Here is a 17,892-nt window from a genome sequence, read left to right as displayed (position 1 = left end):
TGAAGCAGGAAGGTGTAAAGTTCAGACTGAGCAGCAATCAATATTTCTGATAAATGATCTTCTCTGGAGAAAAACAGGGTGGTTCAAGAAACACTTTTTCCTTCCTCTTCCTCAGACTAAACATAAATGAAATCCAGGGATATGCAGATGTCAAAATTTGGTGAATGAACAATTTTTCTGCCTTGTATAATCTCAGCAAACAACACCTTTCAGGCTCTACAACTTACAGTAGCTTTTTAAAATATTTTTAAAATACTTTATGTACCATAAAGGAATAAGGAGACACATGTTAACATTTTCAACTAGAAAATTAATTTAGTATTCAGACTGGTCAGGCATGAAGAATAGTGTGTGTATGAGAGAGGTCTAATCTTAGCTGCTTACTCTAAGAATTGGAAAGATATTTCTTATTGATCTACTTTCTTCATTTGTAAGGGTACTGGTGGAAGTGTCACCCAATCCAGTCCTCCCTGAGAGTGATTCTGTCCAGCAGAGTCTCTCAGTGCCTTTGCTTTCTCTCATGACCCTTTTCACATGGATCTGTGCTTCTTCTTGGCTTCCAGGAGCTCTCCAAGGAGTGCAATGGAAACTGCCCAAGCAGGACTGAGCAGCCCAAAACATCTTCCCAGACCCCTGTTGGAGCTGGGAATCCCAAAGCTGACAACAGTACAGACTGGAGTGCGAGCTGCTATTGATGCTGTCAAAAAAACAGCTTTACCCAGTGCAGAGATTTATTATCCTCTGCAGTTTAAAAACAGAGCATTTACAGATAAAAAGAAAGTTGCTTGTTTGTTTGTGTTTGTTTGTTTGTTTGTTTTTTATGAGACCACTGTGTTAGAAAAAAAGTGTCTGTTTAGAAAGAGGAATTGAAAGTTTACATAAAACGTGAGATGTCATGATGAGCAGTATCAGGTGGCAAGGATGTGGAAAGGTTAACTATTTTCAGCCTTGTAAGAACTTCATTTTTCATATTTTATTTCATATTAGGCAAACACACTAATTTCTATATCAAAGGCGGGCCAATATAAACTTATATGTAAGTAACTTAGATGAAGAATTTACAAGATAGATAAGAATACTTGGGGCAGAGGCAGGGCATAGGGACAAACCCTGTCTGTTTTTTATTGCCAGCAGAGGCACATGCTTGCATCTCAGGCTAAACAGTACCTTTGTGCAGGCAATCACCTGTGAGGTACAGCACAAAATAAGCTGCTCAGGAAGGACAGATTGCCAGTCTGTTTACAGTCACTGGGGCTGCACACCATTATCATCTGGAGAAGAAGCTTACAGTTCTCCTGTAGAGGTAAAACATTCAAGACATTGTATGTCTTATGTCATCGGACACAAGGTGTTTCCAGCCCTTACGAATACAAAAAGGGCATTTTTGTGTGGATTTTGGTAGGCTGAAAATGAGGGAAGGAGGTTTCTTAGATTCTGTGTTTATCTCCCTTTGATTTTAGCCAAGCTTTCCAATTTGGCAAACCAAGAGAAAACAATAGCAGCCCACAACAGAGGAACCTGGTGTACTCAGTGATAGTGCTTCCTCCCCACCCAGATGGTACAAATTCTGAGCCTCACACTCATAGCTGAAGTCTCCAGGCAATGGGATCCTTTTCCTTTAACCCTTTCCCTGGTTGGTATGTGGAAAGTCTGCTAATACAGAGTGCAAAAATGAAGAATTGGAGGGACCATGTGGAAATACCAGATCCTGTTGCTGTGCCTTCTGGAATCACCAGTAGAACTGTATCTTCTTTGAAAATGGTCATCTAAACTTTCCTTGGAAATTCAACTGATAAGGACCCTCTGCAGAAAGCCTGACCCGAGGCTCACTTGTACGTGCACCTTCAACTTGATGTTGAAACTAAACCTCCCCGATGCGAATCATCCCAGTGACTTCTTGCCACATTGTTGGTGTATTTTTAGGCAGTTTTTTACATACTACTTGCATTCTTTCTCTCTAAATCTTCTCCTTCCTATATTACATTAATCCAGTCTATTCAAAGCTTCTCTGAGTCTATATTTTCCAAATGAAGGGGTAAGAGCTTATAATTATGTGCCAATATGCTACATCTGGGTAGGTGGCATTTGATGAACACTTTTTACTTTGGGGTTAATTTTTGACCCACTACTCTGAAATAACCATAATAATCATGATTTTTCTGGAGCAGAATTGGAAGCACTCATTAACACTTGTGTTACTGAAAGTAAAACCTGCAGTTTGTTGTCCACTTCCACACTCTCAGCTCTTCATGTGGGACGCTGCGCAGGACAGTGTTGTGCCAATAAGCAAGAGCACTCTTTTATGCCTGCCTGTTTTTGTGTCTTCACTATTCACATGTTGATTTTTCAGATATATCCCCAAAATACCATTTTAATTTGAAATCAGAGAAAATAGTTGAGGTATCATTTTCCACCTTTAGGTTTCCTAGGATTATTCAGGATTCATTAGCTCAGAGATCTTAAACCTCCATGGAAATATTTTATTTTGCATGTCTCTGATGATGTAAAAGTTGGTACCCTTTTACTTAAAACAAAACATGAGTTTTTAGGTACCAGATAATTTTTTTTCCTTTACCTCTTCTGCAGTCTTAGGATTTACTTTAGATAAACCATATTGCTGATCTATGATAAAATTTTCTAATAACCACCAACAATTTCATTTATATAGGGTGTTCTGCTACTTCATTTTTCAGGACTCTTTCTCAGGATGATCAAGATGATACTCATTTGAAGATAGAGGATATAATTCAGATGGTGAGTTCATCTTGAAATTTAAACATAAATACTCCTATAGAAACGTTGTGGGTTTGAGTCAATAAAATGTAGCACAGTTGTGACTTGTTGTAAAGTATTTCTGGACAGAAATATTTTACATCAAGAATGTCTATTTCAGTTTAGAAACAGTAAGAATTTGGAGCCCTTATCAAAAATGAACAGATCAAAACTTTAGGATTTGGATTTAAATCTCATAATTAAAAAAATGGAAAGATATGAATATATATAAAATTATAAGCACAGAATATACAGACTTGAATTAACCTACATTCATGATGCTGACTTGGTATGTGCCTGTTTCTCTACAAGTTTCCAGCCTGATACTTACCTTTATGTTGTTAGGAATTGTTCTTAATTCTTTGTAGCAAAGAAGTTAATTACAACTCCCTGCTGAGAGTGTGCATGAAGCTCTCCACACCCTGTGCTTGACACAAAAAGGGATCATTTTAAAGTGTTGTCCTTGCTTTTGCAGTCGGACTGTCCAAAACCGGAGTGCTTTGAGACGCTGTCGGCCATGGAGCTTGCAGAGCAAATCACCCTCCTGGATCATGTGGTGTTCCGGAGCATTCCCTACGAGTAAGTGATGGCAGCCTCAGGCACCACCCAATTCATGCTACTGGCAAGCGGGTTTGCACACATGAAAGGGTAACGTGAGTATAAATAGGGTCACAATGCTGAAAATTAGTGTGGGGTCATTAAAAGAAAAATAAATCTTCTTAATAGAATTTACCATTTCAGTCAGCGTTAAAAATGATATAGTGAAATGCTGGAATTAGTGTAAAGCTGTTATTACCGTCCAACACATTGAGGTATCTTTGAAATCTGCTTAGGCTGTGATTACAGGCACTGTCCTGTGTTTATTAAGAGCATTTTTGTTTGCTTTTTTTCTCTCCCCTCAATGTGTAGAGAGTTTCTTGGGCAGGGCTGGATGAAAGTGGATAAAAATGAGAGAACGCCCTATATTATGAAAACCAGTCAACATTTCAATGATGTAAGTACTCTTAAATGTCTATTGCTTTCTAAGAATTCTTGTCTGTGACCTCTGGAACAAAAACACTGGATTTTGTTACAATATGATGTAATGTCTTATCTAGTAGTGACTGAATGTTACAGCCTTTTTGTGATTAACCATTTCAATCAAAGCAGATGAAGATTCTCCTTTCCTGTAACTGGTACTCAGCATTTCAATGAGAATTTAAGAGAGCATATTATTTTAAACTGTACTACAATGCCTTCCTGCCTACAGAAGAAACTACATTTTCTCTAGAGAAATATGACACCAATTCTCTTTAATGAATGCTCTTTGTATCCCCAAACATGTATTTGCTTTTTACCATTTTCCTTGGATTTTTCTGAGAGGCTTCCTGATCAGTTTTACTACTAATGACTTGAGGGTGCTCCTCATTGCATCTCTTACACTTCTTTCATTTCATCTTCCCCTTCACTTCCCTAAAACAGTGTTTTCAGTATACTTTCCCTGGTTTTATTAAGAGCCATAATTTCTGTTGTGCATTAGTTGGGGGGTTTTTGGCCTCGTTCATTAATTAGTTGTACGTTAAAAAGGATTTCATTTAAATTATTAAATATTTTACTTTTCTTTTTAAATTATTACTTCATAGAAATATATAAATATTATGTATAAATATGGATTTAAAATAAATCTAAAATTTAAAAATAAGTATATAGGTTATTTTTATATATAAATAATATAAATGCTGTGATTAAGCATAAATACCATATAATGTAATAATAGAAAAGTAATATATCTAATATATAATGTAATTATAGATAAATAATATAAATAAATATTATTAATATAAATAAATATATACATAAATTATTTTTAAAATTAAATTTCCTAACTTTCTTCCCGTTTCTTTGGTCAGATGAGTAACCTGGTGGCCTCCCAGATCATGAACTATGCTGATGTCAGCTCCCGGGCCAACTCCATTGAGAAGTGGGTGGCTGTTGCTGATATTTGCAGGTGTTTGCACAATTATAATGGTGTGTTAGAGATCACCTCAGCCTTGAACAGAAGTGCAATCTACAGGCTTAAGAAAACCTGGGGTAAAGTATCCAAACAGGTAAGAAAGACACAATTGTGAGGAGGGTTTCTAGATTTCATCAGTCAGTATGTTCAGACAACATGTTCAGATAATATTCCTCCTATAAATATTTCTGCTTCTCCACCAAGTGGTATTTCATGTCAAAGTCTTTGGAATTTATTTTTTTATAAGTGGGAACAAACAGTTTTCAGCAGAATTAGCAGGTGCCAAAGACTGCTGAAGTACTGAAATACTCAAGTAAACTTAATTTAAATATTTTCAGATATACACATCTGGGTGGTTACAAACCATAGCTAAAGTCAGGTCAGGTGCCTCAAACAGGAACTGCATTTCCCTGACTCTGCAGAAAGCCAGGAGGAAGGGCAGCACTTTGCAAATTGATGAGGTTTTTGCTGCCCATTAGGAGACTGTTGGCAACCAGTGTTCTTTCTAATTTGGGGGCTCGGGTTTAGATGCAGTGAATGCCTCTCTTTAACCCTCACCTGGCTTCTGAGAATGTCAGCAGCATGGCTGAGGCTGTGGGAATGCCTGCCAGTCACAAAAATAAGACACACACACACAGAAGAAGACTAGTCAGGATGAAGAGTATCCAGTCTTCTATGTCCTCTCTTTTAAATGCTTCAGAGAAATCCACTTAAAATACATTCTGACTGATTTTCATAGCTGTTTCATAGCTGGTGCTTTTATTTAAAAACAAATTCTGGTTCTTTTATTTAAAAATATGTTAAAAATCCTTTCAATACAGACTGTTATAAAAGAGATCACCTCTGAAAAGTTTTATGTTTAGAATTTGTTCGATTTTTAAACTTTTCAATTAAAAACAAAACAAAACCAAAACCACAGCAGACTGATGTGGTTGCACAGTTCTCTGGTACTTACTGGGAGTGAAATCTGAATTTTTCATCAGCCTGCTATTTAGAAGAATATGACAGTTTCTGCCTACAGCTTTCTCTTAATTGGAATTTCCGTTTCAAAAATTATGAATTTCTCATCATTCTCTACACTGTCTCCAGTCTGTAGCATAAACAGACTGAAAAGCAAATTTGTTTCATTTATGAAGTAACCAGGCTCTGATGATGCCCACTGAATGTGACTTGTGTAAGACAAGAATATATTTCTATACACATATTCAGCTTTTATTGGGAACTTGGAGGCAAGACCGGCTTACAAGACAGAAAACAGCCTTTACTGTCACCAACTTCAGTAAATACAGCTGAAGATCCTCAGCAACGTGTAGGATCAAGTCCTTTATATTCTTGTATAACACTAAATTGAATTCCTGGCCATTAATTTAATGAACTCATGTTTTTTCCCCAATTTGCAGGCTAATAGTGTTAGTATAGACACAGGTTCTGTATATCACTCGTAGGAAAATCTTTAATGCTGCCTAGTCTCCATTTTCAGAAATACATGAGGAACTAACAAGCAATAAAGCTGAAATCTTAATGCCTGTTTTATTACTTTTGAAAGTGGAATGGAGATGCTAAGTGAATTACACCTTTTCTAAAATCTAATCCCAGTTGTATGTGCACCAGCAATGACATTTGTAATGCATTTTCTTTCTAGACAAAGGCTCTCATGGACAAGCTTCAGAAGACTGTATCATCTGAAGGAAGATTTAAAAACCTTAGAGAAATGCTCAAAAAGTATGCCTTCCTACAATATACAAATGTTTTGTTATAAGCAGTGGATAGTACATCTTAAAGAAGAATTGGCTTTGATTAAGTTTTAATAATTAATATAATTCTGGGTAATATTTTTGCCTAAAAATCTTTTAAATTCTAAGTCGGTTCTATATGGCATTATTGTTTTGCTGAATATCCTGTGATTTAGTTCCCCTCATGTATAAATATAATAGCTCCAGAGAACTACTGAAACAAATTATACTATTTTTCTTTGGAAATGTTCCCTGTTGGGGTTTTGCTTACACGGATAAACTTTTTTGGTAAGTGTAAAGTCAGCTGGATAAATAAATTTTTTTATGAGAAACAGGAGTCCACAGACTTCTTGCTCTAAATAAGAAATTTAGGGCTTGGGACTAAACCTGAGTCAGATCATAGATCCATTCATATTGTTTCAGACAGTAAATGATGAGAGGAACATAAGGACAGGACAAATGCACAGTAATATTTCCTCGCCTGTGGCCTCCAAGCCCCCTGGAAAACAGCCTCCTTCTTTTGTACAGTAGTCCTTGAGTACTGGCTTCTTTAATGTGCCAGATTGTGTCTGACATTCTGTAATTTTGGTATCCAAAAGGGTTCTGCAATTTAGGTATTGACTTGAATTTTTGAAAGTTTTGTAATTGGAAGCAGGTTTTTCAGGATTGAATGATACGATTACTTTAAATTATCTTGAAAGAAGCCAAGAACTGAACAACTAGAATAATTACTGGAATGTTTAAAAAGTGCCATTAATATTAGATATTGGACAGCATACATTCAATTTGTCACAGGCAGAGCAGGTACAACTCAAGCAAAGTCAGAGGAGCTGTTCATCTTGGAAATAAATGTAGTCCATTGACTAGAAGTGCATTAGGTAATAAAAGTTTGTGTGAGTTAGAAAAAAATCAGTTTGCAAGTGTAGCTACAGGCAAATATGCTGATTTATTGATTTTCAGTTGTAACCCACCTGCTGTTCCCTACCTTGGGATGTACCTGACGGACCTGGCCTTTATCGAAGAAGGAACACCCAACTTCACTGAGGAAGGACTTGTCAATTTTTCCAAAATGAGAATGGTAATTTTCACTTTCTTGTATGCTTTCCCAACAGGTGGTGTTTAATTATGTGAGTTAATTATCGATTTCATTATAACTCCTTTGAATTTCACTTCAGAGAATTACAGGTGTTGTGCAAGATAGGGAGCGATCTGAGAGCAATTATTCGACCCAGTCTTCTATCACCACCTTCTGGTAAACTGGGTATTTTTACAGGGTGAATTTGCCCCTGGTTTGTTCTCTGAGAAATAACAGAAAAAGCAGCTGTCTGGAGATCAAGGAGCAACAAAAAGCTTTTTTTAAATAACCAGAATTACAGGAATGCAGTGATTCACCAGCAAGCAGTAGTCACAATGTTCTTTTCAAAGTGTGCTAGGGTCTATCTAAAAAGCATTTTAAAGTTGATTTCTCTCCCACTGCCATATAATGCTTTTTGTAACAACTCCTCAGAGAGAAGCATGGAAATTTCTCTTCTAATCTCAGCTTAATGCCCTTCTTAGGGCCACCCACTGCAGCAGTCACTCGAGGCAAAAGAGAAGAGATGTTTTCAGTGTGGGGAGAGGAGAGTCTAGATTGTTCACTTGAGGCTGACTGGAGAATAAATGGTTGATTTGGGAAAGTGAAGTGCTTGGAAGCTGTAAGGAGATGATCTCTGCCCTTGTCTTCCCTCCTCCCCAGATAAATTGAATAACTTCGTGCAAACTTCTTGATTTATGTGGCTTAGCTGAAGTTGTACTTACACACATGTATTTTTTTGAAAGATCTCACATATTATCAGGGAAATACGGCAGTTCCAGCAGACCTCCTACCGCATAGATCATCAGCAGAAGGTAAGGCTCTCACCTGATGCTGAAATCAGAGCTGTAGCAGCTCAGATAGAGCTGTTGTTGAAAGCCAAAACCAGTGTATTCTGCTTCCACACATAGAGGAGAGGACACACAGATGTATGGATGGGTCATCTGGGGCTGGGACACCCTCACCCTGGCAGAAACCCTTTGATGCCTTGTAGAGAAGTTTTTTGCTCCTTCTCTGGAAGGTCTTGGGGATTGCAGGCTTCGAGGGTGTAAGGGGTTGAAGGAGAAATGTGTTCTTCCTGCCCTGAGAGTCCAGTGATTTGGGGGACAGGACCTGCCCCAAGCACCTGCTGAGGCATCCTGCAGTTCTTTTTCCCTTTGTCCCTCATGGGAGTTATGCAGATTTGACCAAAGCTGGTCTGTGGCTTCAGAGAAGATTAATCTCATACTCCAGAAGGGGAGCCTGGCGCTGAGGTAACCTGGCAAATGATTTGCCCATTCCTAAGAGGCTGTAATTAATTCCCAGATCTCTGCAGGTGGGTGCAGCATCCAAATGAGCTGTTGGGTTTCTCAAGAAAACAACATGAAGGCATCTCAGGATCTGAAATGGGCTGAAAGCGAAAGGAAAGAAGAGAAATTTTTGTGGCTGTTCTCTGCAGTCTGTCCATCTGTGTTTTCTCCATTCCAGGTCACTCACTATTTACTTGACAAGACGCTCATTATAGATGAAGATACGTTGTATGAGCTCTCCCTGAAGATTGAGCCCAGACTCCCCGCCTGAAACTCAGCTTTGCCTCAGAGTCTACAGAAAGCTTTAGTACAATGAACAGCATCATGCATGCCCAAAAACAGCAAGGGAAATTTTGGGAAGAATGCCAGCTCTCTTTGCCAATAAGAGGTACAGAGTCTCACAGCATTTCCCTCTCTGGCACCAAAAACGAGCATTGGAGGTGGAAGACAAAGACACTTCCTACCTGGATTAAGTGATTGTTGCTTTGCAAAGATAATGTTTTGCATAGGGACTATGATTTAATGGAAAATAGGAGACTTTACTGTGAACAGGCTCTCATTGCAGCCATCTTAATGTGACAGAGTAAGGGTACAGATTTAAATGGTGGCAATATACTCAGGTATATTAAGATGAGTAAGCAAATGAGGTGGCTGGGTTGATGGCTAACTGTGTGTCCACTGAGGCAGCAATGGTGGTGGTGTCCTCATATTGTGTTAATTTCACTGAGAAACCAGAATTTTAACAGTCATCTACTATTTTGGAATGGCATTAAGAGAACATCTAGTAACTTCAGACCTGCAGTTGTTCAAAACACTTGCTGTATGTTTAATGTACTTTTATAAAACACTTTCTTCTTTAAATGTCTTGTCAGCCTTTTCTAAGATGGCTGATTGTACCTATAAATGATTTGTAAATATTTTTTTTCATCCATGAGAGTATTTACAGCATGGAAAGCAAACGGACTAGTGGAATAGCTGTACATAGTTGCCAGCCTTCCCAGTTGGGAAACACAAAGTGAGAAATCTGGACGCGCAGTGGATGGGATGGTGAGTCGTGTTGCACGCAGCCCTGGAAAAGGCACTTTATTTCCCTGCACCTCCTGCAACTTCTCTGACAAGTCAGGCTACAGAGCACTTTCTGGACACACTGTGGAGAGAAACACACGTCTGATCTGGCAGTGGGTGGTGACCAGCAGTGAACACTCAGAGCTGGAGTGACAGTTCCGTTTCACTTGGAATCAGTGGTTTGAAAAATGTCTATTTTTTTTTGTTCAGCCATTCGGCACTAACTTAGCTCTAAAATCATACATATCAGTGGCAAACATTGAATGCCAGCAAACACAAAGTATGTATTTTTATCTGAGCTAGTAATTATCACTTGCATATGGGCATATGTATGAGAGAATGTGTTATTTGTAAATGTTTTCAGAGCCTGTGCTTTTGTGATGTACCAGGTAGATAGATATCATTTCTGCAGCTAGTGGGTACTTCCTACATTTTCCTGATCAAGAGTGGCCTGTCATAGCTGCATGGAAACTGAGCTCAAATGTATGTTGTAAAGGGCATCATAGTATAAAACACAGGTGTTAGCACTGTTGAAAAAAAATTGGCTGGAAAAGTGTCCTTACTTTTCCAATGATATTCAGCCAGTTGAAGAAATAGGGCTATATCACTGTATACCTCCCTTAAATTCTCTCAGGGAGACAGATGCTTAAAACAGATTGTGACCTAGGCCTAATTGATCTGACATATCTTACCACAGTCATGATGCTTCTCAACGCTGACGATGAAAAATGAACCTGCCTGGCTTGTGGTTTTTTTCTTTATTTGCACTTTAATTATATTGCTGGCCCAACCCCAAGCTGCACAATAAATTCCATTTGTTCTGACTCAGTGTAACTGCCAGCATTTACAAATGTACCTTAGCAACTGTGCATTTCATTAAGGTTCTTATCCACAAGGACCATCTCTTTGTAAATAACTGCATGGCTAAGTGTCACAGATACTGGAAAATTCCTCCATTAGAAGAGCAGACAGCAAGAGAGAAGGAAATGCCAGAAACACTTTAAATAGTTCTGGCTAATGATTGCTGTGAAAATGAACATGGAAAATATTACTTATAGAAACCTTTTGTTGTCAAATGCGTTTATTTCTTTTCACTAATGACTGACAAGAAGCTGATTGCATCCCAGTGCATGATATGAGGAAAAGCATGGTTTATTTGGATCACAAAACCAACTGACTGTGTATTTTCTGTACAAAAGCTGTTACCATTTAGTAGTTTCAGAAAACACTTTGAAGTAATGAAGCAACAGGGGAAATGTGGTCCAGAAAGTGATTTCCTAACTTTGTTTTATTGTTTCTTTGTTCAAAAGAAAATGTGTAACAGCTGTCTCTGTCAATGGGCATCTTTGTTGTACGCTATTAACTGCTGCTTTATCTGCCTGTACCCCATTTTACCAAATGTCCCTGATGTTCTTAGGGTTACAGCGTACAATTCTTCATCTTGCTCTGTTCATGGTTGGTTGTTTTGTACTTCTGTGTGTATATTGGTTCAGAACATTCAATGATGTATTTTAGTGTTTGTGACACGCAGGGTTGGTGCTGTGCTCATGTGGCAGATGGACAGAGAGGAAGACAAAGGGTTAGACATGGGCTTTTCCAAAGGTGCTGAGCATCCATATCTTAAAATCAGAAGGCAGTGTGATTGTTCAGCCCCTTTGGAAAAGCACAGACTACTCATATGCCAAAGTTTGCCTCCTGGGACAGGGGCACAACTGAGGTTAGAATGATTAGAGTAGCGTGTTCAGAGCAACACCACCACCACCACAAAAACGAACAAACAAACAAACAAACAATTATTATGGTCACAGTAATGCTTGATTTGCTGATGTCTAATGTTGCTGGTTTTGCTTGGGGATACAATATGTTCGTTAAAGCACAGGAGGTGAGTGGCTGAAAAAGTGAGGATGCACCTTGTTACCCACAACGCTCGCCAGCATTGCAGCCCTATAACCACATTTGGGATCAGCTGTTCTGGAGGAACAGCAAGTGCAGAGCTGTGTGCTGGGCTGTGCTTCACCAATCAGTGGCCCCAGTGCCTCTGCCACAGTCCTGCTGCTGTGTATGGGCTGTGGCCGTGGTCCATAGGTAGCAGCAACCTGCTTTGTGTGAGGCTTTGCTTGGTCCCAGTGTAACCAGCGCTCTCTCTGTAGGGCACACAGGGATCGTGGAGCTCCTGCCACCAGCTCCTCTGTGCCACTCCACCAAAGCCACATAACACATAGGGATGGAAATCTCAGTCATCAGACACACACTGTTTGCCTCTGGCATTTTAGGGAGCATGTCCCTGAGTGAGGACTTTGTCATGGGGTCTTGCTGTCTTCTAGGATCTTGTCCATCACAGCTTTTACACCGTGGAAGCAAAACAGACTCACTTTCCTGCAAGTGGACCTAGAAAAGCCCAGCTGATTCAGGATCCACAAGGAGGAAAAGGGCTGAAGCACCTCTCTACTTGCCTTCCTTTGCTCCTCAGCCCCTCTGTGCCAGTGGGATGGAGGGGCTGCTCCCTGTGGAACACTCCAGGTACATCCTGAAGGGGCTGGCTGGCAGCAATGGGGATATAGCAAATTTCACCCACTGGGTTGCAGTGGGCACACCTGCCAGTGACGCCTGAGGGGAGCTCTGCAGTGTATTTTATTGCATAAGTAGCAGCCCAGATTGAGCCTACAGTGACCTGGGGGCCTGGGCAGCAGCACAGACATGTCCCCTTCATGTGAGAGACAGAGCACTTGTCTGATGCTGATAAAGGATTAGAGTTGCCTTCACCCCAGCCTTTGCTCCCCCATCCCTTTCCCCTTTCAAATTCATCAGTGTTGTTATGGACTGAGCCCATGACTTGGTCGCCCTGTGGAAGAAAACCAGACCTGTGGCAGTAAGTGTTTGTTCTGCCCCTTTCTTTTGGCAAGTCCTGTGAAACACAGATGCATATGTTCATGGTGAGAGGTGATAACTGGGACTAATCACCCTTATTTAAGAGTGAGGAGGAGGTCCACTTTCTGCTTTCCTGGTTTTAATACTGATTATTGTTCTTTAGGATCAAAAGGAACTTAACTACTTTAATTATTTATTAAACGATTTTGATTTCAGGACATGTTCATTATCCCAAATTTTCCTTCATGCTTATTATTTATTTTAAGGGTTTTACAAAAAACCATTGTTTTATTTGTATTGATATTCAGTCTTTCCTCCTTTTAGTCTTGACAGCAACATTAAGCGTAGATGATTGAAAATTCTCACTCATAGAGACATTTTTACCCACTCATAACTGTTATTCATTAAGGGCAAAACCCTTCAGACCTCATTCTGATAATACATTAGGCTTCACTGAGAGCTTTTCATAAGTATTTGGGGATCTGGCTCTCAGGTATTTGCCTGTTACAGTTTTTGCCTCCAAAGGTCAAGTGTCTCTGTCCTGGATGCTTTGTGTCCAATACACTGCTCAACAATGGTTGTTCTGTTGTACCTTTACTCCTGAATAGTCTCTGATGTTTTGTTACTTAGGAGAGTAGATCTAGGTTTATTTGACAGATGTACCTATAACTAATGTGTTACTTAGCGCACACTCCAGATGTTTTTGCATGTATTGTAACTTATCTTTTGACCTGAGGTTATTGCTTTGTATTGTTAGTAAGACCTATCAGGCAAGGTGTTGTGCCTCTATGCTGATTAAACTTTCTTTTATTTCCTGAGTTTCAAGGGTCCTTACTGGAATTCGTTTGTTTTTTTAATCCCCGATCATGAATAATTAAATCTCCTCCTTTTGATTTAGCAAGTCTTTTAGAAAAGCAAACCATTAAGGAAAAAAAAATCAGGGAAAATTCTCGGTTTGTACTGGGAAGGAATGGTTTGAATTACTGCATTTTATTATTTTTTTACACTCATGATGCATTGCAGCTGCTGTGGGCATCACTGGGAATAACTGACACTGGGTTTGGACTTCTGTCTAATTATCCCTTGCCTTCTCTTGGCTGGTGTCCTGCCATGGATTTAAAGAAGTCATAATGTCATATTTTGTACCCAGGAAAAGAGAGAAAACATAGTAGGTTTGTGAGTATGTCCTGTCCCTCCTCTTGTGATAGGAAAACAAGTCACATGGAGATAAATTACTTGCATATTGAAGAAAAATAGTTAACAGAGTTTGAGACTAAAAAAACAGGTCTCCAGCTTGTGTTATATACTTTAATCACCGTCCTGTGTTGAAATCACTAATTTCATTAAGACAGAAAGAATCCTGTTACATTTTTTTCTAGAATTAACATATTTTGAGCAAGTGAACAGCAATGGCCCATCAGATCTGTGTAAGAAGGAGATAAAACAAGATATTAATATCTATTCAGTACTCTGTGACCTTGCAGTCACATTTTCTCAGTTTTGCTTGTATTTGTTGGTGTTTCACATAAAACCTGAAATTAACTGAGAGCAACTTACCTTTAAGGTTGTCAGATACTGTCAGTGCAATACAAAATTTAAAATACTTCCTGAGAAGCTCTGTTTAAAAGTACTGCAGGGTTTTAAATTTCAAGTTGTTTTCCCAGCAATATTTTCCAAACCATTTTATTTTCGTTATGCCAAAGAGTTGACTGATTTTACATCTTTATTCTAAAACCATCATTGTTCTGGTTCCCTGTCTGCTGGAGGCAGCCCTGTTGGTAAATGTTGGTAAATGTTGGTAAATGCAGTAGTGGCAGAAGTAATGTCAAATTTGTTTTCCTAGAGGTAGAAACTCCACTGTGTAACTCCCCTCAAGTCAGGCACCACCCTGCTGCACTAATGCTCATGGTCTGCAAATGCCCAGATGGGTCAGAAACACTGACATAATTATTACTGTTTAATTATTTTTGTGTTCTTCCCCACTATATTTCCTGGAAGCTCTGCATTTATACAAATTGGTGACAATGTGTAAATCATGTCTAGATTCTTGAAGTATGTGCTTCATGTGGACCAAAAGTAGTAACTTGTCTGGCCAGAAAAGACACAAAGTCTTATTAGGACTTTCTATTCTGCTTGAAATCCAAATATTTTTATTCCCTTTTATTTGCTGTTAAAATTTCATCTCCAATGGGAAAGCCATCTGGAAAAGAGCACCTTTTTCTCCCTCTAACCATTCCTGCTGGAATTTCTAGGACAAAGAAGCACTGGATCAGCAGGATGGAAATGTGTCCAGAGTTCAAGATACCTGAATGTTTGTCAGCTGTGGTTCTCCAGTCATTACTGTTTTGAACTCCCTGATAAAAAAAATTAAAATCTAAAAAAAAAAGTGACCACTCTTTTGATTTTGGACATTCCTGCTTGTCCAAAGGGTCAGCTCCATTTCTAGGAAAACCTTTTCTCCTCCCCTTGGCCAGAAAACACACTGCTAATTATAGAGAACCTTTCTTACAATGTGTGGTGGATGTTCTGTGAAGAGTGAGTTCAATAATTTAAAATAACTGGGGTTATTTTTAAAACCACAGTTGGATCTTTTTGAGGTCTTTATTTAGTAGACATGTATTAGCACCTTAATGTGCCTTTCTTTGGAGTAATATTAAGTGTAGGACAACTGTTCTGTGCCTCCTCGTCCACTTGGTCATGGTCAATAGGTGCCCATGGTTAGCACAAAGTACCTGATTTAACTCCAATTTCTGTGGGATAGAGGGCTTGGATGCCACCTCAAAATGGAATGTTTTCCCAGTTTTGAGATCTCAGTGGCTGCACATTCTCTATGTGAGAGGATATTGAACACCTACAGCCATGAGGACACCCAGTAAGAGGTCTGCTAAGCACTTGGTAATCAATTATATTTATTGCCAAGACAGAGTGCTTTACTGCATTATTCTGAATATAAGAATTAAAGACCCATCCAACTGGAAAACCTGGAATTGCCATTGCTTTGGGGGAACAATCCAACTACCGCTTTATAAGGACACCAGTGGCTCTTTGCAGCTGAACTATAGCAGAGCTCTGACTCTAACAGCAGGAGAGATAGTGATCAGTGTCCTTGCAGGCTCCTCAGAATAAACACAGCACCTTCTAATTACAGATTCAATACCCAGACTTTGCAAGAAAAACTAGGCTTATTACTGTCCTCACTCCTTTCATTACTAATAAATTATGTCCCATATATGGAAACTTGACTTCAAATAAATTTTCTTTGAAATTAATGTGTGAATCAGAAAGGCCTTCCCATAAAACATAATTACTTTTGTCTGGTCCATACAGGTAACTGGTCAGCAGCTCCCATGACAAACTCCAGTAGGACACAAATTAGTGCTGAATTCCAGTTGAACTCCCTGTGCAAGGACTGGTGTCATTAATATTAATTGCACTTGAATTAACACTCAGCTACTGCTGCCTCCCCAGCACAAACGATGAAACCGTGGCAGCATTTTAATTGTTAGATAATTATGTTAGATAGACATGAAAATGGAGCATTATTTATGGAGGGTTCTTAGCATCCCAACTGTTTTGGTACCTGAGTTCCTCACAAAATAGATCACAGAACAGTAGTAAAGCTGAACTATTTTTTAAGTATTAATGATATATTCTCCAGAAATCATTAGGGAACTTGCTAATGGTGTTTTCCAGGTATTTGTGGTGTTACTTCACAGTCTGGGGCTTGTTTGCATCTGCTGTTCTTCCAGGCTCTGAGCTGGCAAATACCTTAAACCTCTGCCTAAGCCAGCAAGGCACTTCATGGCATCCCCTACTTTGAGGGAAAAGTCCTTGTCTGTTTAAGAGCTTTACAAAGAAGGCTGCCTTTAGTAAAAAAATTTAAATTAGGTATGTGCTGAGCTGGTGTGCAGGGGCTGTTTGCTGACACAGAAAGCTGGTTTCTGTTTCCTTTCCCAGTTCTTGCACAGGGACAGATTTTTTGTGCTCCTATTTCCTTACTCGTGTTACCTCAGGAGATCCTCAGCGGATTTTTTTTTCCTCTCTCAATATCAAGAATGTAGTGTTGGGTTGATAAAACACAGGTGTGATAAAGAGGGCGTGTTTCCAGATGCACTGATCTGGACTGTTTCATTTCTAATTATAGTGGGAGTTCATGGCTCTCATTAATCCAAACAAGCCATGACATTCTGGGGGAGAGATGTCTATGTTTTTGAAATTTTCAAAGATCTGAGACGTGAGTTTAGGAAATTGCTATGTATAATTCAAAGAATAATAAATGTACGAAGGAAAATGGATTTTGAAATGTTGGATTTTTAAAAGCTGCACAGTGCTGGCCTCTGTGTTCCTCTGTCAGCCTTGGTACATGTTCAGCTTTGGTTAGAGCAGAGCTAGGTGAATGACATTGATTATTCTTTCATGCTTTCCAAACAATTATGTGTTATTTCTTACAGTACTTTACTGCTATGTAGCTATAATTCTAAATGCAATAGAGTAATAAAATAGTAGTAATTCTTAATGGGAGGCTTTAGATACCCTCCTTTTACATTTGATGGGTTCCTCTGCCTTACAAATAGTCGAGAATTAATGTTGTAAATTAAGAAATAAAGGAGGGAAAACAGCCAAAATCACCTGCTGTGATCTCAGCTCCTTCAGTGTCTAGTTCCCTGCTCTGGCCTGTTTCCACATGGGATTCAAGCAGCTGGAATTTCCCTGCTCTGGATGTTTCTCAGGAGATGTTCAGGCAGGCAGGACTTGACCTTTCTCTTTCAGCTGTTCCTAAGTTGGAGCGTGGGGGTGGAGCAGCATCTTTTGCCGTTTCCCACCTGCCTGACCATTTGCTGACATGAACACTTTCCACTTGAGAAGCATTTGAAGGGTGATGTTGCTGTCACCCCACTGCTGCTACATCCTCCTTGTGTCCTCAAGGGCATCCCTGTGCCAGCAAATGCCACTAACCCAGCAAACCAGGATTGGTCCCTGCAGCAATTATTTTCATTTCCCACACCTCCTCTTCCCCGTCTCGTATTACCTGAGCTCCTCTCAGGGCACCAACTCGCTATTCCTTTTACACTCTGGGCTCGCTGCAGGCAGCAGGACGTC

General features: G+C 39.4%; 1 protein-coding gene across 1 annotated transcript in view; it reads left to right on the top strand.

Moving 5' to 3' along the window:
• Positions 1 to 13,610, top strand: part of RASGRF2 (Ras protein specific guanine nucleotide releasing factor 2) — a 129,116-nt gene extending 115,506 nt beyond the window's left edge. Inside the window, exons 21-28 of the mRNA XM_008923065.4 lie at positions 2,694 to 2,754; positions 3,248 to 3,351; positions 3,682 to 3,766; positions 4,662 to 4,859; positions 6,408 to 6,487; positions 7,459 to 7,576; positions 8,317 to 8,385; positions 9,038 to 13,610. Of these exons, the coding sequence (XP_008921313.4) occupies positions 2,694 to 2,754; positions 3,248 to 3,351; positions 3,682 to 3,766; positions 4,662 to 4,859; positions 6,408 to 6,487; positions 7,459 to 7,576; positions 8,317 to 8,385; positions 9,038 to 9,130 (808 nt within the window). The 3' untranslated portion in view covers positions 9,131 to 13,610. The remainder of the gene's footprint in view (positions 1 to 2,693; positions 2,755 to 3,247; positions 3,352 to 3,681; positions 3,767 to 4,661; positions 4,860 to 6,407; positions 6,488 to 7,458; positions 7,577 to 8,316; positions 8,386 to 9,037) is intronic.
• The last annotated feature ends 4,282 nt before the right edge of the window (positions 13,611 to 17,892 follow it).

The sequence above is a fragment of the Manacus vitellinus genome, unplaced genomic scaffold (genome assembly GCF_001715985.3).
Source record: "Manacus vitellinus isolate BGI_N305 unplaced genomic scaffold, ASM171598v3 scaffold_23_pilon, whole genome shotgun sequence".
NCBI lineage: Eukaryota > Metazoa > Chordata > Aves > Passeriformes > Pipridae > Manacus > Manacus vitellinus.
The sequence above is the reverse complement of the archived record's forward strand: the minus strand, read 5'-3'. Positions and strand labels throughout refer to the sequence as shown.